This window comes from Tachypleus tridentatus, chromosome 8 (assembly GCF_004210375.1).
Source record: "Tachypleus tridentatus isolate NWPU-2018 chromosome 8, ASM421037v1, whole genome shotgun sequence".
Taxonomy (NCBI): Eukaryota; Metazoa; Arthropoda; class Merostomata; order Xiphosura; family Limulidae; genus Tachypleus; species Tachypleus tridentatus.
The window spans coordinates 130,484,501-130,505,871 of NC_134832.1; the positions used below are offsets into that span (position 1 = coordinate 130,484,501).

A 21,371-nucleotide genomic window follows, 5' to 3' on the forward strand; every position below is an offset into this window, starting at 1 on the left:
AAACACAGTGGCCCCTTTAGTTCTTTTCAATTTTTGAAACAGTTCTTTATATACTCTTACTGCAGTATTTGGTATGTGAATAATCAATCAACAACTCAGAACATTCCCCTGGTGCATTTTCCAGCCATTTTAATCTGTGAAAAAGCTACTACATTCTTTCAAACCAAGATATTGAAGAGGTGGGTTATGTCTTTAGGCTGTTCAAAGTTTCTTTTCTTTTTTTTAAATCTAAATACATCTTAGTTACTAAGATAAATTATAGTGGAATTCTATAGTATCAGAATAGTAACTTATGATTGTTTGGTCATTCAAATGTATACAGAAAACCTAAAAAGAAATTTTGTTTGATATCCTCCACATGGGAAATTTTAAAAAGCTTAGCAACCTAAGTCCAGCAACAACCAATTTCAAAGATATAGCAAGAAGAGAATTGTGTGCTTTACTTCTAGATTTATTGTTCTGTATGTTAATATAGTTTAATAATTTATTTCTAAATAACAGGGTCAAATCATCCAGATTTTGGAAAATTTTCCAGGTGACCCCCTTAGAATGCCTTGAAAAAATTCACATGTGCTCATCTACCCATATAATGAAAAACTGCCAAAGATTAGATCAATATCTCTAATAGTTTCTGATTTACAGCCCTGTAAAATTTAATTAATTTTTTGTTATTTTTGGCAAATTCATTTTCAGGCAACTTTGGCTACTTAAAGCTGCAAGAGTAATAGTGGTAGAAGGCTGAAATTTGTTACACTGACTGAATTAATCTCACAGAATTCAAAAATGGTCTCAAACCAAGTTTATCTCTCTTAGGATTTGCATAGTGAGGCTGTAAAATCACCTGAAAACTCAATATCATAAAAAACATTGGTTTATTTAAAAAGCCATAGCTCAAAGACTTAAAATGATGCAAAGCTGAATTTTGTTTTCAAATTTCCTATAACATATCAGTTGATAAATCAGCAATTGTTGTAATTAAAAGTGTATTAGATCTTTTATAAAAAAAATTAGTTGTATGCAACTTTTTATGATTTAGCTAAAAATAGCCCTACTTCAGGCCACAGTTTGACCATGTCACCAGTTATTCAGCCTTTTCAGATATTTACCATATATTCTTACATCTCTGAATATGATATACAAAAAAATCAGGATGGTGTTCAACCTAATTTTTGAGTTATAATTTTTAAAGTATCCTCTGACCATACGTTTTTTATTAAAAAAATTTCAGTTCAGGTGTGTTACTGTGTGCAAATATATCCATACAATTACAAAAAATACCTGTCAGAATTTTATGACTGCCACTGAAATATTCTAACCAGCCTTTCACAATGTTAAATAATGAAGTTGTAAGAAACAAGAACAAATTAATTCATTTATGAACAAGTTTATTAGCATAACTAGTTAGATCACATGGCAATGCAAATATATTGTGTATGCATTACAGTTATGCAGACATGGCTGAGTTTAAGATTCATAATATAATAAATACAAAGGTAAATCAGACACAAAAAGCACAGTGCTACAATAGAGGATAACTGAGAAAGATTATAGTCACACCAAACTGCAATAATCGTGACAATGCAATGTTTCAAAAACTGCTTTGGCGATAAATTAGCCTTAACAACATCAAATAAACATTGCTTTGTTCAAACAGCTTGAATAAATTCCTGAAATTTGAGTTTGATTATGTTGAGATCACTTAGAACATAGTGGTGAGCACTACTGCCTTGCACGGTAGCTGCACTTATCAGACGAAGAATATGTTGGAAAGGAATCCAGCTTTTATCTTTTACGTGACCTTGCAGGCCATGAGAACAGTTCGTTTCTTGATTTCTTCATAAATGACAACAACACATCGGAATGTTCATCTGATCTATCTTTTATGTTTCCCACGTACCATTCATGATCGTATATGCATGCCACATATTTCCCTGGCTGATAATTGTCATTGCTATCATTAGACCCTATTTGAGCTGCTGCAGCATCACTTTCACTGCTACTATAAACAGTTACATCTGTGTACACAACATCATCTGATAGCCTTCTCATATACAATTTGTTGTTAGAGTGGGGAATAAAGCTATGATGTAACCTAATACCTGCCACAATTTTGCATTTTTCAAAGTGCTCAAGTAGATCAAACTTTATACAATTTTGCCAGACTGATTCCTGATTGACAAGAAAGAACTGTATGCCCTGAATGTGGTTCTTTGCCCCAATGGTACATATCAGAGACACTTATAATTTGATAATTTATTTTTCAAAACCTTGATTTTTCTGAAGATCATGTTCAGAGATGTAAGAATATATGGTAAAGGCTGATTTGAATATTTCAATGAGATTCATAATTTATTTCAAACTTGTATGGATATATTTGCACACAGTGACACCTAAATTGAGGTTTTGTTTTTCAAGTAAACAACGTATAGTTAGAAGATACTTTAAAAAATTATAACTCAAAAAGTAGGTTGTACACCATCCTGACTTTTTTTTTGTAGATCATATTCAGAGATGTAAGAATATATGGTAAAAATCTGAAAAGGCTGAATAACTGGTGACATGGTCAAACTGTGGCCTGAAGTAGGGTTATTTTTAGCTAAATCATAAAAAGTTGCATGCAACTAAAATTTTTTACAGAAGATCTAATACACTTTTAATTACAACAATTGCTTGTTTATCAACTGATAGGTTACAGGAAATTTTAAAACAAAATTCAGCTTTGTATCATATTTAGTCTTAGAGCTATGGCTTTTTAAATAAACCAATGTTTTTTATGATTTTGGGTTTTCAGGTGATTTTACAGCCTCACTATGCAAATCCTAAGAGAGATAAACTTGGTTTGAGACCATTTTTGAATTCTGTGAGATTAATTCAGTCAGTGTAGCAAATTTCAGCCTTCTTCCACCTTTACCTTGCAGCTTTAAGCAGCCAAAGATAACCGAAAATAAATTTGCCAAAAATAAAACAAAAGTACTAAATTTCACAGGGCTGTAAATCAGAAACTATTAGAGATATTGATCTAATCTTTGGTAATGTTTCATTATATGGGTAGATGAGCACATGTGAATTTTTTCAAGGCATTCTGTGGGGTCACCTGTAGCCCCCTGGATGATTTGACATGGAATGACTCAATAATAATCTATGTACATATATTATGTATAATAAAATAAATATGACAACATATTAAAAAATACTAGTCCACTAAAACATAGCCAAGACAGGGAAGACTAAAGGTCAGTTTTATGTTAATGGGTGTGTTACATGAGTGCACGTGAACACAAGTTATGTAATAATAGCTGGGCATGACTGGAAGGTCAGTATAATAAATATATATATATATATCATGAGACTTAAGCTACTTAGTCTAAACATTTGTTTTTTGTGTTATAATATGTAATCATTCTATCATGAAAAGAGTGTAATTTATATTTGTTTCCTAATTTTTTTTATGATGGTTATGACATTAATCAAGTGGGAAATTCCACATAGAGTATAGAAAATAACAAAATATAGTCTTACTAAAACTAACATTTGAAATGTATTTAGGAGGTTTTAGAGATTATACAAATAATATTTGAAACTTATGGGACAAAAATAGTTTTTTTAATCATGACATGAAATTACTTTGTGTTGAGACTAGAAATGAAACATTATTTTCACAAACAAATCATTAGTTAAAGTATTTCATCTAAGAATCTTATTTTTTATCATACAAAGTACTTGTAATCTGTACTAAAAGTCTACCACATTTTGTAAAGATACACTTGCTGTATCAAAAGTTTTAGTGCAAATACTTAGTGTGCAAATGTGTAGATGAACTTGTGTATATTACACTGAGCCCATAGTGAAAGGGTTTAATCTCTATACAGTTTACTTATTAGATGTTTCTACAATTTAATTGCTTTTGCATAAAACATTAACCATTGGAATGTACAAACTCATATATAAAGTTATTTTTATTTTTATTATTAAGTTTATTTGAAGAGAGTTGTAGAACCCAATTATTTTATTTACATATTTCTGTAGTAACATGTTCATCTTGTCACAGATACAAGTCCAACCACTGATAGTGATTCACATAAAGTTTGTAGGTCTATTTGGAAACTTGGAAAGCTGATAGTGTTATATACATGATTGAAACTTGAAATATTTACCAAAATTAAAGCTATTTGCAACCCATTACCTTGAAGTTTCTAATTTATAATTATCACTTTAGATTATGCCCTCTTGTATGTAAGTGTATTTGAAACTTGAAGTAAACTTCAGTGCTTATATCTTGCATCAGATATTGTGGACACTGGGCAACTAATATGATTATCAATGTACCTCTTATATAGTTTACCTTCATTGAACTTCTATAGAAAAAAAGTAGTTTCATTATTTTTGTCTTATGAAGAATGAATTACTTTGATGGCTACCAAAAATAATATTTAAAGTATTTTAATTTGTGAGTTGATCTTAGTTGTTGTTCATAAGATCTAGTTTTTTGTTATTGAACATTGCAATACTTTGCATTTACAGTTTCTTGCAGTACTTAACACAATTCAGGTTTGTTTTTAAGATTTTTGCAAAGGTATTTCAAAAAAGTAATAGTTACAACTAATAATAAGAAATGATAATTACAAGTAACAAGCAAATACAAAATTCTTGTATGACCACTTCCATAGCATTATTGTTGACCCAAGAACACCCGATAAATTAAAGTCTGTTCATTATTACTATGAAGCACCTAAAGCATAATTGTAACATAGAAAGCTTCTTGTACCTAACTTATCACATTTGACCAGTGTAGTTTGAACATACAGCAGCTTCAATCAGTTCTTAATTCTCAGTGGAAGCTGTGGGTAATTCTGTTTCTATTCCAATAGAGCATACATGGCTGACCCTAGCAACAAATTAGTGCTATCAGTGATAATCAGGCACCACCAGTAATTTCTTGCACCTAATCTTATTGTTTTGATTACAAATTGATGTAGAGTTGTTCTCAGCTGCTTGATGATCTACATCTTTCAATACATTTTTCAGACATTGCTTCATTATCCAGTTATTCTCAAGAAGTTTTCTGTATAGTAGCTTATAAACACTGTACCTCCTACTTCCACTAGAAATATTACAGAAGTCCAGCCTTCAGTGCAACATTCTCCAACAAGCTTTTAATATCTAGCAACATTCTCTCATGATCTTATGTGTTATTTCCTTCCAAGGGTAGAGAAGCTTTACTATTATTACCTTAAGTTCTAGGCTGTATATCACCATATCAGGTTATTTTTCCAGTTGGCACAGTCTTGGGAGGAACTACAAATTATTATGATCTAAGATCAGCACATTCCTCCCATTTAACATAAGATGTAAAATGATTTCAGAGATTGATAGCTTTTTTTTTTCCTTTCCCTAATCACTCCTTCTTTCACAAATTGAATATTTCCATATTCTCTATCAATTCCTCTGCATCCTTACAAACCATAAAAGCATACTGTTCTAGAATCTTCAAGACCTGATTTATGCCTCTATATGTACCTACTAAGTCCTACAATGATGTTTTTCAGCATTTTCTTACTAGTACAATCTGGACAGCTCTTAATCTTGTTCACTTTCCACCTCAGTTAACTAGACTTGGAAGCTGTTTATCTACTTCAATCAGCAATCTGCATATTGTTTCCAACATATTTATTTACTTTTTTACCCTAAGATACTGGCTGTGCTATCTTTTTTTCTTTCTTCAGTCTTCTTTAACTCCTTTTTCACCATTTATCTACATCTTTCCATATTACCCTTTTGAAAACCACACCTGACTTTTCTAACCTTAACCTTTTGTATCTGCATACACTGCTCCTACAATCTTCTTTATTGCTAGGCTAGTTTCTTCATTTTAACTCTTGTCTACTACAGTGTTGAAATTGTATTTACTAATTGCGTTTTGACAAAATATTCCTGATTTATTAATACAAAATAGCTGACCTATTACATTAATACTATAATTGTAATGAAAATACTGTGATTTCACATGTAAATACATAGATGGTTACATAAACAGTTTGTTTTTTATGCCCATTCTTACTGCCATTTGTGATTCTTGTCCTAACCATTAGTGCTTTATTGCTATTTTCAGTTTGTTTCTTTGCAATTCATTAATCCTGTTGCAATGAGTTATGGGTCAAAGGCCTTTTCATTGTTATTTGTTAACTTGGATTCGTAATTGTATTGAATTATTATGAATTTATATGAATAAGTTTAGTATAAAACTAGATTATAATTCAACTTTTAGTATTATGCATTAATTAATTTCCTAATTTAAAAGTAGATGATAAAAGAACATATCTAAATATTTTTGTGAGTCACATGGTATATTGAATGCAGCACTGGTTTGGGTTAGGTGTTTATGATGTTAAAATACTAAGTCTATAGTTTCATATGAATTAGGAACTCAAAGTACCAATATTGACAAGGTAGAATATGAGGTAAGAATCTTGTATCTTTTAACTGTTAAGAAAAGGCTTATGTTCTGAATCATACACAGTTATTCAATTTTTTCCTTTTATGGAAATGGTCCCATATATATATATTACTTTCTGTAATATATCACATGTGAATAACCAATCAGCAGCATAGAATATCCCATTGTAGTTTTTTCTACCATTTTAATTTGTTAGAAGCTGTTTTGTTCTTTTGAATCAAGATTTTAAGGAGATAAGTTGTGTCTTTAGTTTGTTTGAATTTTCTTCTTCTTTTTTTTAATAACCAAATACAACCTAGTTGCTAAGCTTGATAAATTATAGTAAAATTCTGTGGTATTAGTGTAGTAACTTATGATATTGTGATGATTCAACTGTAAATATAAAACCTATAAAAAAAATCATATCCTCTACGTGCAAAATTTTAAAAGGCTTAGCAACCTATGTCAAGCAACAACCAAGTTCAAAGGCTATAGCTAGAAGAGATAATTGTTTGCTTTACTTCTTTATTTACTGTTCTATATTTAGGAAAAAATAAGTTTAATAAATTATTTCTAAATAGTAATAAGCTATACACACATACAATGTATAATTTAAATGTGACTGTTTATTACATAATGCTAGTCTACTAAAACACAATTAAGACAAGGTCACTTTGTAAAGACTAAAGATCAGTTTTGTATTATTTGGTACGGTATGATTAGTGTAAGTTTTGTAATGGTAGCCAGGTGCAGCTGGAAGATCAATATGATAAAAATAATATATATAAATATGTAACATTATGAGACCTAAGGTACATAGACTAAACATTTGTATTTTTCATGTTATGATCTGTAGATGTTTTGGATTGAAAAAAAGAATAATTTGTAATTATTTCATAAGTTGTTTTTTTTATGGCATTTACATTGTTGGTCACATTAACAGATCCCACATATAGTAGAGAAAGTAACAGACAAAGTGTAGAATCTTACTGAAAATAAACATTTGAAGTGTATTTAGGAAGTTTTAGAGATTACACAAATAATATTTGAAAGAAAGAATAGTTTTCTAATCATAACATGAAAATCACTTAGCACTTGAACTTGTAATGAAATATACACAATATTTTCAAAACAAATCTTTAGTAAAAATACTTCATTAAAAAATTTGATTTTTTTTGTGTACAGAAAATTGCAATCTTTAGTAAGAGTCTACCAAATTTGTGAAAATACACATACTGCATCAAGAGTTAAGTTCTTAACATGTACAAATGTATATACAAACTCCTGTATATTGCACCGAGCCTGTCATGAAATAGTTAAACTATACTGAGAAAGTTTTACATTTTAAAAATCAAAATCGGTTTGAAAAAATAAGCACATCTAAAGTTATGAAAGTCTTTTTTTTTTATGAATTTAAATTCATCATGTTACCAAACATGGAACTGAAACAATATATAATGCCCTTTACACATTGCGAATATACATCACTCATTATTCCTCCACGTTCCATGTGACTTATTATATATGCTTCAAATTTTATGCAAGCTCTGTCTTGACAGAATTTAGGGTTTTTTTTGTTGACAACGATGCTGTTCACTTTGTTACAATGTTTTTTTTTTCTGGTGTAACTTTCTTCTGTTATCAAATTTCTGGATCTTTGTTGGAGATCTTGTATAACTTGTAGGTATAAGATTTGGTGAAGGTATATTATATATGTGATGTCTGTAAATGTGGCTAAAGTGTTCCATTTTGTCAATAACAAAAATTAAACTGAAATACTTGGAATCTCAAGTTCAGATATTTGGTTATATTAAAACATCAATGTTTGATTTTTTTTCACTTCATTAGTGTATCCTTATAAAGCTCAATTTTTCTTGCTTATTTATTTAATAAAAGATATATTCAGGTATGGAGTGTTCCAATGATGATGATAATTCATTAAAATTTATTCATTCAAAACCTGAAACTACAAATGACAAAAATTAAACTTTACTCTGCATTTTTACACATTGAATATTTTCATATATTCAAAAAACAATAAAAGTGTTTCAGATATTTAAATAATTCAAATGTTAGATTTATATCACCATGTTTTAGATTATTAAACTGTAGAGACTAATCCATTTCTGTACTTTAGTGATGCCCCTAATTGTTCTTTTTATTAATCTCTGGAATGTATTGTTTGATTCTAGAATATATTTGTCAGAGTGAAAGCAGAACAGCCTGATGATGTACCACAAGATGAGGTTATTTCAAAGTTCAGTGTCAGCAGTGATGATAATCTGGATTGTTCAAAATGTAGTGTTACAAATGTGAAAACAGAAAGTGAATCTAGGTTAGAAACTAGCTCTGGTGAGTACAGACATCTCTAAGAAAACTAAATTTAATGGCAGTGGCTGAAAAAACTAGTTGGATTCTTAATAATCAGTTACAATTTATTGAACTCTTATAAGACCACTTTTTAATCTTTAAGATTACTTTGAAGTATATATATATATATATATGTTTGGCCTAGTGGTTAAGGTGCTTAACTCACAACCTGAAGATTGTGAATCCAAATCTACATCACCAAACATGCTTGTTCTGTGTGTTTGTGTCATCTGAGCTGGCCACCTGGGTGTAAATATTGTTGGCTTAAAAAAAATACTGGATGACCCAAACCTAGTTGGGATTAAAGTCATTATAAAGAAGAAAGAAAGATTTATGTTTGATGTGTCTTTTGATATCTGTACTTAAAATTATTGTGTTAAACAGTTTAAAGTGATAAAATTAGAACAGTTGAAAAACTTGTTAAAAAAGGTTGGTTAGAAATGGATGGAGAAAACAGCCATTGTTTCTACAAAATGAAACAGTAAGAGTCTTTTTGAGCTGCATTTCTTATTTTCCTGGTTTTTTTTGTAAAGACTTAGCGTGAAAAAGAGCTATTAACTCATATCATTGCCAAATATATTTTGTTCATTTCCCTAGCCTTAGGAGTAGCTCTCACTCTTAAATGTACTCATGTACATTATGTGACAATAGCCCTTCACCAATAGGTGGGTGACTTATCCTTCTTGGGCAGTAGATCCCCATGAGCACTTGCAATTGAAATTAAGTTCATTTTTAACCTCAGCACTGTTTTCAAGTTTAAAACTTAATAATTTCATGAGATTTGCACCACCTTTTAATAGTGTTAGCTTTTTTTAGTTTCCTTTTAGTCTGTAACTTCAACTTAAAGTTGCATCACCAAGTAATAAATTTTGTTTGTTTTTTATGCTTTTCTTGCTAATTCTACATGACCCTCCATTACTTGAGTCTTTTCTTTCAGCTTGGGAATCTTTTCATTTTCGTTTTCTTTCTCATACTCTTCATCTGTTTTCATCTCTTGCATACTCTACTTCTTTGCTATATATTCATGCTTTATTTTTTTATGATTTTACGTCATGACACTTTGAGATTTATGGGAAAATCTTACGCATACATGTTTTTTACCTTGCCCTCAATTTTCAACTTCTGTTGTGTCCTGCTTAAATCTTTGTTTCTGGAATTTCATTAATTTTAATGTCTTACATTTGGCTGTTTGCCTCTCCCAGTTTTATCTTGGGAACCCCTGATTAGTTTGGTTCCTGAATTTCTAAGTTTAAGTTATCATTAGGAGTCTCGTCAGGTTGCTTCCTCTTCTGCTTCTTGTCCTTTTATGCCTTTTCATTGTATAGCTTTTCTAAGGACTAGCAGCTGCTGTGGTCGATTGAGGTGACTTGTATGTGGAAGTCATTGAGGGGGGTACTTGTATTTTATTCTTGTTTTATTTATAGTTTCAAAAAAAAAGGAAAAAGTCAGAAACTGGTGTTCCATCATAGACCTTTCTTCTCTTCTTCAGTTTCTGTTTGTTTCACAGTTCAAAATGGAAGCACTATGGATGACCACCGCAGCTGATATCTCACTCGTTTTTACATATTTTAATTGTCTTGCCTTCCTAGCATTTCCTTCACTTAGATCAAATGTACTAGTCTCAGGCTTTTCCTTTCAGCATTTATTAGATATGTCCAGTCTTTGACTTTGATGCCATTGTTCTATGAACAGTTGACTCTTACTTGTGTCTTTTCAAAAGGTACCTTCTCAGTCACATCTGTTCTCTAAGCAGTAGCCCATTTGAGTTGGCTGGTCAAGTTTTCTAAGTCAATCCTGACTTCAATTCAATATTTGGTCCACCTTGGCATCTTTTTTTAATTCTTGATTCATTCGGGCTCTGCTTTTCCAAATTTGTTTGCAAGACAAGAAGCATCAAGTCACCTCAGTTTTATTTTGTACTTCCTGCATGAGATGTTCTATCTCCTTTTGAGAGACTGCTACTTCTGTCAAACATCTTTTCCCCTTTAGACCAGGATCACATTAGGCTTCTTCAATAGTATTCTGTTGCCACCCACATCCAAATTCCTACAAGAGGTATTGTAGTTGGCAGTGGATCAACTTTCTTGACTGGACAGGTTTTTTCCAAAGAAATGACCACCTCATACTCAGTTCTTTTATTGGTTCTGTTCCCAGTTAGGCATGCCAAAGATCAGTTATCAAACATCTACTTTCCTGATCCCCTGTACCTCTTTCATATGTTTTGACTTTGAATGTTCTCAGTCAGTACTGGTTTAATCTATTTCTGTATGTTTATCATCCTCTTTACATTTTGTTGACATTAATTGGCAACAATCCTTGTTGAATCCCGTTGGTAACACTTTTTTTGGCCAGCTGAGTCTTGGTTTCCTCTTTTCCACCATCTGGCATCCATGACCCCTTTTCTTTTACCATCATCTGTATTACTCTTGCTTCAGCTGTTTACATATCCCTTTCACCTAGGAAAGTCTCATCCCTTCATCTTCACAGGTGGGAGTTTTTGGTCCTGTATTTGGCAGTTAGGTTTATCTGATTTTGTAACTCCTGTTTTTGTCCTACTTGTGTTGCCCATCTACAATGTATCTAAATATATGGGGCATGCTTTTTCACCACTAATCCATCTGCTACTGTTTACCACCAGGCTGACCTCTTTTGTCCACCTTTTGGCCTTCTTTACCTGGTTGCTTGACAATGGCTTGTCAATTTCTACCATTACAAGTTATTCAGCAATTTTGGGGCTACCTGTCACCATTATGGTTATGCCCTTTCTTCCCTTGTTCTTTCTACTTTTCCTCACTCTTCTGAATTAATTTCCTTCCCTTGGTGAGACAGCAGTTAGTCTTCAGACTTGCATGTTAAAATCAGGAGTTTGATTCCCCCTTGTGGACATGGCAGAGAGAACAATGTGGCTTTGCTATATGAAAATACACACACATTGTTTTCCTTGTCCAGTTTCTTTGTCCAACTGGGATTTTAATGTTGTTTTACATGCTCTTACTCAGATTCCTGAACTGTTGTCTACTTGCTCCTTACACCATCTCTCTTTCTTAAGATCTTATTTTCTTTTCCTTTTTGTATGTGGTTATTGCAGATCAGATCTTTATGCATTTGGTGCTTCATTTACTTTGTTTACAGGTCTACCATGATTTTATTCGCTGACTACTTGTTCCTTCCATAGACATACCTTTTTTCCCAAACTCATCTCTTTATGATTGTAACAACTCTAATTGTGTCTTTTGTGTCCAGTTTGGGCAGTCAGGTGTTACTAGGAACCTCTCTTCTTCCAGGGAGTTCTTGTCTTCTATACCTACTAGATGGATTTTTCAGCTTATACAGATCATCATTTCCTGTCTTGCAGGCTGTATCATATCAAATTTGCCACCTAACTCACTCTCTGACTTTGCAATTTCAATGGCTCTTGGATGAGTTTCTTCAGGTTGGAATCTTGACTGTGCCCAACATTTTCATTCCTCATTATCTCCAAGATTTAGTGGTTTTGTCTTTATCTGAATTTCACTTTGTTCCAATTGCCGTACTCCAATATATTCATCATCTTTGGTGGATATGTGCTTTTTCTATTTCCTTATCCATTAATACTATCAATCTCATTTACTTTTTGAAAGCCACTTAGTGGTCACTGTTGCCTCACAGTATATTGTTAATTTCCTAAATCTGCATCAAGTCAGGGGTAATGGCAAGTATTAAACCTATCCATCCTGCCTCCAAAAGTGAATCTGTTGAGATGGGGTTTTCCACAAGATGTGTGTGTGTGTGTGTATATACACACATAGAAATAAAAGCTTCACATGATGATATTAAGGTCGTTTGTTTGCAGTTACGCATTTCATGCTTCACTGATCACACTGCATTATAAAATGGTAGGAAAATATAGAACATTAGTATGTTTGATTGTTAATGAGAACATAATCAGAATCACGTGATTTGTAAAGTTTTCATTCATAAAATTATTCATATCACTATTTTGGAGGAATTTCATTTAATTCTGACATATTTATGGATAAAATGTTTCTCTATCGTTTTTCTTGTTTGCTCACAGTCTCTTCTAATCTTATAGAATAGTATTACTCTGAATTTCAGGTATTTTTCCTTTGCACATTGGTTTAAATGTTTACTTAGTCCAATTTGTCGCAATTCTGGGTAATTTATCTGTTGTCTGTGGATAATCATTCTGTTCTTTAATTGGTCCCTGGTCTGCCCAATATAATCCAATCCACAACCTGCACATTTTATACAGTATATTTGATTTTTTGATGTACAGTCCATCTCCGTGTTGATATGAAAAGTTTCTCCTAAATTTCTGAATTTTATAGATTCATTAAAGACCATAACTTCCATAAATTATCATGGAAGAAGCTGCCACCAGAGGAGAGTACCTTCACATTTCCTTGACCCATAAATGCTGATTTTACCTATTAGATTTCATGGAAATGTGTTGCATTTTCTCCTGTAAAATACCTTTGTAGTGGTTAGATACAGTTGATTCAGACACCCCTCTAGTATTTCCCAATGCAAATTTCTCCCTTGTTTTTGAGTGGAGCATGGGAGACATTTACTGTTTCTAGTTTCTAGCCATCGTAGTGGTTAACTTGGAAAATTCCTCAACATTTGTGGGATTTTTCTGGTGAGAATTTAAGTGAGCAGCACAATTCAGTTGGAAGTATGGCATGGGTGTCCATGTTAGTATACTGCATCTTACTCCCTGTTATATAATGTACCAATATTCCAAAGGTTTTGACAAGCTGGATGGGATTAAGTGTTCTGTGTGGTAGTAAGTTGTATAACAATACATACCAGTCTGAAAAGTCTCATCATTACCCCAGTCACACTATGTTTTTTGATCATATGACCTGTTGTATGGCAAAGCTCAGTTTATCATATTTTTCTTCCCATCCCTGTGAAACATTGGCTTATTTTGCCTTTTGTCTTTCATAGTTACACCTGGGCAAACATTTTACCTTCCATGAGATGGATATGATCTCCCATGAATTTGCTTCTTTAGTAGCCCTCACAGTAGTGTGTCACATTCCATGAGCTTTCTTTGTCTGTCACCTTCTCAGAATAAAGCTCACCTAGGGTTTTGCAGCTGTACTTCCCCCTCCACTACATCAATGTGGTATTTCCAATAGGTAGATACCTCTATGCATTTCTTTCTATTATTCTTCCCAGTTATTGGTGCACAATATTTTTGCTTTATTTACAAATGCAGTTAATTTCCTGAGGATCTACTATGCAAGGAGATGTGACACTCTCCTATTTGTGAAGGTGTATTGTTGCTTGGTGATAACATCATGCACTAACATAGCTCATGTCACAAGTTTTTATACAAAAAAACAATTATAGTAATACATGCAAAGTCTCAAAAGCAGGTTAGAGTAAAATAGCTAGTGTGTGTTTAAAGAGTTATCTGTCAGAAATACTTTTTCAGGTAAAGAAAATGTTAACTTTCCCATATCCTGATTTGTTTATCCACTTGTCGCTTTCTTCAGTTTGTCTATGATAAACAGAATTTTCAGTACTAGGCCCATTCATTAATTGAAGTGGGATGGTTTGTGAAATTTTTGAAGCTGAATACTGCTGTATCCTTCATTCATTACAAACTTATGCCTGTTGTATTGTGGGAAATAATGATCTACTTCTCTTTTCAAAGTTATATTTAAATAAATGTTTTATGAACATGTTTTTAAAACTTAATGATAATCTGGTAATGATAGATGTATGGAGAATAACTATTCTATTTCTAGTATTTCACAAAAATATTTGTATGCATATTTCATCATATCCTTTAAGTATTGTGTGATTAACATTTTGACTGCTATCTGTTTTTACAGTATGTTCTAATATTCTTCTTGAGAAATCCATGTAGATTGAAACAAAAAAAATAATTCCAAAACATATTTACCTCTGTTGACAGTATAGATCTATCATGGTTTCCAGGGTTTCTACTCTTTGCCCATCTATGAATTGAAAACTCTTGCTCCAGTCTTTTCTACCCCAATTAAAGGTCACAGGCAACTTCTAATTTGAAAAATTATAAACCAACTTCAATGTACCATCTATCTTCATATTTTATAGAAGGATAGTTAATTCAGATAATGTAATAACTTTTTCTAAACAAATCATGTAGGAAAAGTTTCTATCAAGAGTGTTGTAATTATTCACTATTAACACTGTGACTTTTAACTAATTTGGCATTTCTACAGTTCTTTTTTCATTTATATTTATAAATTAATTAAAGAGAAATAAACTTCCCAGTGGGTATGAATTCCCATGTTCATGTGTCTGGTACAAAGGTCAACAAGACCTTTTCTCTTCCACCTCTGCTATCTACTCCTTCCTTGTTAGCAGAAAGGATGACAAGTGGCTACTTGGTTTCTCCTACTCCTAATATTGCTGTTCATCTTGGGGGATTTGCCACTCAGTTATGCAACATGATAGATATGCCTTGTTCCCCACATTTATTAGATTAAAATTCATTGGTTCATCACCATCAGAAAGAGATTTGTGTAGATTCTCAATGAATTGGCCCCCTGTAGGAGTCTAGATTGAAACCTGGGATCACTTTACGCAGATAAGTTTTCAAATTCTTCTTATTCTGATGGTTGTCCTTCAATCCAACTTTTGTCTAAAGCCTATCAACATTCCTCACAGCAATTTGAGGAAAAGTTGGGGATTATGCTGATGTCTACCTCAATCAGATTGTTTTATTAATTTCTTTCTTTGGTTCCCTGGCTTGTTTTTTGGGATTTATTGAGTAGATTTGCTTTGTTAGTAATTGTTTGTTTAATGTCTTCTGCCCTTATGGACTTAGGTGAGGCTCCTTTTCTCTGTCATGTGTTTATTTGCTGGAGTTCCAGAGATGTTAAATTCCAAATTGATACAGCCCATTTACATTCTTCATTATCATCAATGTTTCTGGCATTTATTTAGGAGAACTCGCCTGTAGTGTTTCCAAACCTCCTTCATTGGTTCTCAGGTCTATTGGTTCCCATAACAGGGTCCATTCATATTCTTGAGGATTTTCAACTTGGGTGGACTAACACTGTTGTTATTGGTGGCTATCCTGTGAGAAGGGGAGCAGAAGGAACATTATTACTTCACTTCCTGCAGGTCTGGAGTTCTTCCACCAGAGATCTATGGGTACTTCATGATGTGGCTGCAGAGTTGGTCATTGAATTTACATCATTTCCTTCACAGTCTGCTCATCCTATTGCCTTTTCACCTCTAACAGATCCATGGGAAGTGGAGCTTCACTCCCAAGCTGTAAAAGAGATGTTAATCAAAAGGGTAGTAGAAATGGTCAATCCCATTTATTTGTTGTACTCAAGAAGAGAGGAGATTGGCACTAATCAATCTATCTTAACCAATTTTTAGATCCAACTCGCTTTACAATGGAATCTTTTCTCAACCTATGATGGCACTTTGCACCATGGCTCTGGATCACCAAGTTTGATGTTACTGACACTTATCTCTATACTGTCAAAAAAGAATCTTCCCAGAGATGTCTTCATTTTTGTTTTTATATACAAGCATCAAGTGCTGCAGTTCATAACTCTACCTTTTAGTCTTTTTCTCATCACCTGCATCCCTTGGGCCTGTATGCACATCATTATATGGATAACTGGCTCCTTCTAGTTCCATCCTGTGAATTAGCAGAATAATTTTTCAGATTCTCCTTTCAGAAGCCACAAAAAAAATTTTGTCACTGGTATAATATTTATTTTTATCTGAGTTTGTTTTTCAATACTCACTTAAGCTGTGCTTAACCAATTCCTCTCGGCCCTCAAGCTGTGAAAAAAGCCTTCAGACTTATGTCTCCTCTTTCTACTGTACAAATGGTCCTCTCTCTTTTAGGGATGTGGGCATCACTTGAGCATCTAATTTCTTTGGGATGAGCACACATGAGCACTCTTCAGTGATCACTGTATGATCAGTGGACCATGCATTCTGATCCTTTGGATCATTTTATTTCATTATTAAGAAGCAACATCATGGATTGTGAATGATGGTTGGATAATAAAACCACCACTATTGGGGTACCCATTCCACCACCTTGTCCCAAGAACCAGTTATTCACAGATGCATTTCTTCAGGGATGGAAAGCTTTCCTTGAGGGTTAGAAGTTCCAGAGTATTTGGACAGAAGATGAGTCTATCCTTCATATCAACATCCTCAAACTATTTGCAGTTCACAGGGCGATGTTTCAAGGTTTGTCTCTTTGGAAGGGAAAAATTGTCATGGTATATCCCAAAAATGTCATGGTGGTATTTCAGATTTCTCATCAAGGAGGCACACATTCTCAAAACTTTTGTTTTTGTACCTTGGATCTTCTCTTTTGGGTTCATTCCCATTGTACCAGTATTTTAGCATGTCATGTTCCAGGAATGATGAATTTAATTGCAGATCACTTGTCTCAACCCAGCTGGATTCTCCTGACAGAATGGATGCTACATCACAAGTGGATTTGCTCTCAGTTTGATTTCTGGTGATAAATGCCTGTGTGACTCATTAAAATTCTCAACTGCAGTTGTTTTGATTTCCAGTATCTCATCCTCGAGCATTGGCAACAGATGTATAAACTCAGGACTAGTCAGGTTTACATTTGTATGCCTTTTCCCCGATTTGGCTGTTGTCCGAGGTTCCGACTGTGGTTCATTCTACGTCCTGTCAAGTTCTCTTTGTTGCACCATATTGGCTAGCACAAATGTTGTTTCTGCTTCTTCAGTATCTACAGGAATGTCCACCTCTTCCACATTGGAAATCTCTCTTGAGACAACCTCTTTCAGACATTATACATGCAACTGTTTGGAAATTCGTACTTAATGCTTGGATGGTATGTGGTTCTTTGCCTGACATAAAGGTTTAACTTTTAAGAGTTCTCTGCATTTAACTATATCTCTTCATAAGTCAACATGACCATTTACAAACCAAAATGAATATTTTGGTGCATTAAAAGTAATTTAAACTCTATTCATCCAAAAGTATTTACGATATCCTGATTTATAAAAGTGTTTGAGAAGAGTTGCTTCGACTATGATAGTTTTATATAAGCCATCAATATTCACTATTTTCAGGTATTCCAAATATTGAAAGGTTTCTAAGTTCTATCAGGTCAGCTGAAATCCTTTCTTATTCTTTGGCCAAAACACCTTTTTCATTTACGAAACTGGACTTTTACGGTTGTTTCACATGTGCTGTTTCATCCTCATTTTGATTCATTAGCTTCAAGTTCTTTATTTCACTTTTCTCTTAAATTGTATTTTTTATTGTTGTTGGCTTGTGTACATTGTTGGTGAAGACTTGTTTACAACCCATGTGCATAGGACTTCTTATCGTTCCACATTTGTCCTGCTTTACCTCAATATGTCCTTTCTTTCAAAGACTCTGGCAGCTGGGGAAAGGATCCTTCTTTCAAATTTATTTACTAGCTTTTTCTCATTTTGTGACTGCTCTGATCCTGATCAGTTGTTATGTCCTTTCAGGGCTCTCAATTATATGTTTTTTTACAGGAGGACCACTTGGTTGAGCACGGGTTCCTTGTCCTCTCCATAATTCTAAGGGCAAGTGGAATACTCCTTGTCCACTCAGGTGGGAAGTGAGAATGTATGTTCATAATTCCAGACTGAATGAGTTTTGTTCCTGTGGTTGAGTACAGTATTTATGATCCCACCATTCCAAGCCTGGTGTGTCACCTTTTAAACTTCTTCAGGTGAAGAAAATAGTTTGTCCACATAGGTATTGCTTACTTTCTTGTGATACCAATGGTGCAAAACACATCAATGTATGGCTATAGGTTGGGATCTAAAAGTGTATATGTATATATAAAACATTGTGTTTCAATGCATGAACCATTACTATTATGCTTTATTTCATGTAATACCTAGGTATATAGTATGCATTGTTTTAAACAAAATTGCATTAAATGCGAAAAGCAGATGGTGTCGAAAATGCTCGATTTTGTTCACTTGACATTCCATTTAATGAGCTGAAAATGAAAGCAAAAATTAAAGACATATGAAAATCGAACACACCATCTATTAGAGCAAAATATTATCTACCAAATGACATGAAATATTTTTAAAGCGTTCATTTATGAATATATTTTGTTAACTTGAATATAGGAACCATGACCCCTTAATTTAAACCCTGAGTTGTGAAACCTCAGCTGTCTGGTTGGTGCTGACCTATACCAATGATTGGTTATATCCTATTCTACCTTTTATATAGGAACTATGGCATTTGAATGGGGTATGAAATATGAGCAAGTGTTTTCAATTCTTAGATGGGCAAAGATTGGAATCCCTGGAGATCAAGAATTCTCTATATTATCAGTGCAGGTAAGTATTGTCGGAAATACATTTTGAATTTAGGAAAATGTTAATTTTTAAGGACACATTTCTGCTTTCTTAACCATGTGATTCTATCAATTATTAAATGAGATGGTAAAGGCAGTGAATTTTATTATGAATTTTATAATTTTCTAAACATCCATTATATACTGATGTGATAGACAGATGAGTTTTTGTTTTTATATAGTAGATTATTAAAATAACTAACAGTGTAAATATTAGAAATGTATTAGGTTAAATTAGGTAAGATAATGAAAAATAATAATAATCATAATTTTTTACAAGATGTACTCATGAACAGCTTGTACATTACTTCATTTGATGCAGGAGTGAGTGCTGCATGTCAGTGAGAGATATACAAGTTGTGTGATGGGATAATTAATTAGACTTGGGTCAAAGGGCAATTAAATAATAAAATTTTGTATAAACAGGTTAGGAGTTATAGTATGTAAATTTTAATGGGTACTTTGTTGTTATAAACTTGATCACACCAACCTAGCAGTTGTGAGAGGAGTAATTTTCTCCACCTGTGTGCTACTTTGTCTCATTCCTCCCTTGCTCTCAGATGACATTTGAAGTAAAAATATACTTTATTTTGCCAGTACTTTGCTGCTGTAAATATTTATTACATCATCTATTGAACCATTCCCTTCTGAGAAGCTTACAACATACTCATATGTAGCAGGATGGTTTCTGGCCCTCCTTAAAAGAAAGTGAGGCTGCATCTCCATCCCACTTCAAACATTGGCTCTGTACATTTTCAGCCAGGTCATAAGTGCTTTCACTTGGTAGAAGTATTCTTTGTCTCCATTTCCAATACTACATGAATGACTGACTCCTTTGTCCAAATTAACATTCAGAGTTGTGACCTCCCTTACATTTTGGGAGATATTATGTTTAGATTGGCTGATCAAGTTCCCTAAGTCTGTATGAACCTCCTACTTACTATATGATTCACTTGAAAGTCTTTCTCAGTTTGTTTGCACAGCAAGCTAAATGATCTTTTAAGACTTAGAGCTTATGGTTACTAAAACTCTTGTTTCTTTTTTCTTCCTGCATAAGGAGTTCTATCTCATTTGGGAATTCTGGCTTCATTTGAGCTCCTTTCTTATGTATTAATATGGCATATGAGAGATTCTAAAAGTATATTTTTTTTATTCTTTTAAATATAAAGCTTTTTGTTTCCTGGTGTAACTCCCAATTACCACCCATTAAAGCCTGCTGCAACTATGAGTTTTCATACACCATAAACAAGTCTTTATATGCAGTAAGGCATTCATCCGCATAACATAGTGCCATGTTGTTAAATGACCTTATTCACAGCTAAAAATAGTTATCATAAATGTTTAGTAAAATTTATTTTATATTTATTACAGAACATTTTAACAATTTTATTCAAAGTTTTGTTTTATTAAATCCATTTGCTATTAATTTTTGTGTCAGTATTTCAACATTATCAATACATATTGCAACTTATTACAAGTTTTACACAAAATTTCAAAAATTGTGGTACATTACTATTAAAAAAGGGTAAATCAAATATTGGATATGTAAAATATATTCTTTTTGTCCAAAATATTTATATTTATGTTTTTATCAATTATTCTACTGGATGATATTTGAAATCAACAATATTTTATATTGTTGTTTCTGATAGAATTAGAAATAAAAATACTTCAATATATTATACAGAAGCAGATTATTTAGATTTAGAAATTAAAATAATTGTTAAGTAGACTTCAATGAGTGGTGGTTGGGAGCTATACTAGTTAGTTTAGATAACTGGTTGGGGACCCTTCCTACTAGTGTCATTAATTTACTGGGCTATCAGTTAGTGCCTTATTACCATAATTGGGGCTGGAATGCTAACTTCAAGAGGTAAGTTTGTGTAACGTACTTACCCACAAATGGTAGTACCTTATTTTTACTTTTTGTGTATTTTTTCATTTAATTTCTTTTTCTTCTTTACTATGGAGAGCAGTTACCTTCCCACAACTGTCTGCAAGCAATGAAGGGTGATATAGATGTGGGACAGTCTGGGCTTGAGTACTCATGTCTCACTCTCCTAATTTCTGTTTCTATACCTATTTTTTCTGTTGCTATTCCTTTATTTTTCTTTATGTAAGACAGACAAATGGAGATTAAGACTGATAGACAGTGTATCCCTGCTGTAATGTGGGTTCTACTTCCATAGTGACCTCCAA

The 21,371-nt window shown here is 32.9% G+C and overlaps 1 protein-coding gene across 5 annotated transcripts in view; it reads left to right on the plus strand.

Moving 5' to 3' along the window:
* Positions 1-21,371, plus strand: part of LOC143223490 (uncharacterized) — a 55,886-nt gene that overhangs the window by 28,172 nt on the left and 6,343 nt on the right. For all 5 annotated transcript variants that reach the window (XM_076451543.1, XM_076451541.1, XM_076451544.1 and 2 more), the window contains one exon: positions 8,626-8,785. In XM_076451543.1, coding sequence (XP_076307658.1) covers positions 8,626-8,785 — 160 coding nt within the window. The remainder of the gene's footprint in view (positions 1-8,625; positions 8,786-21,371) is intronic.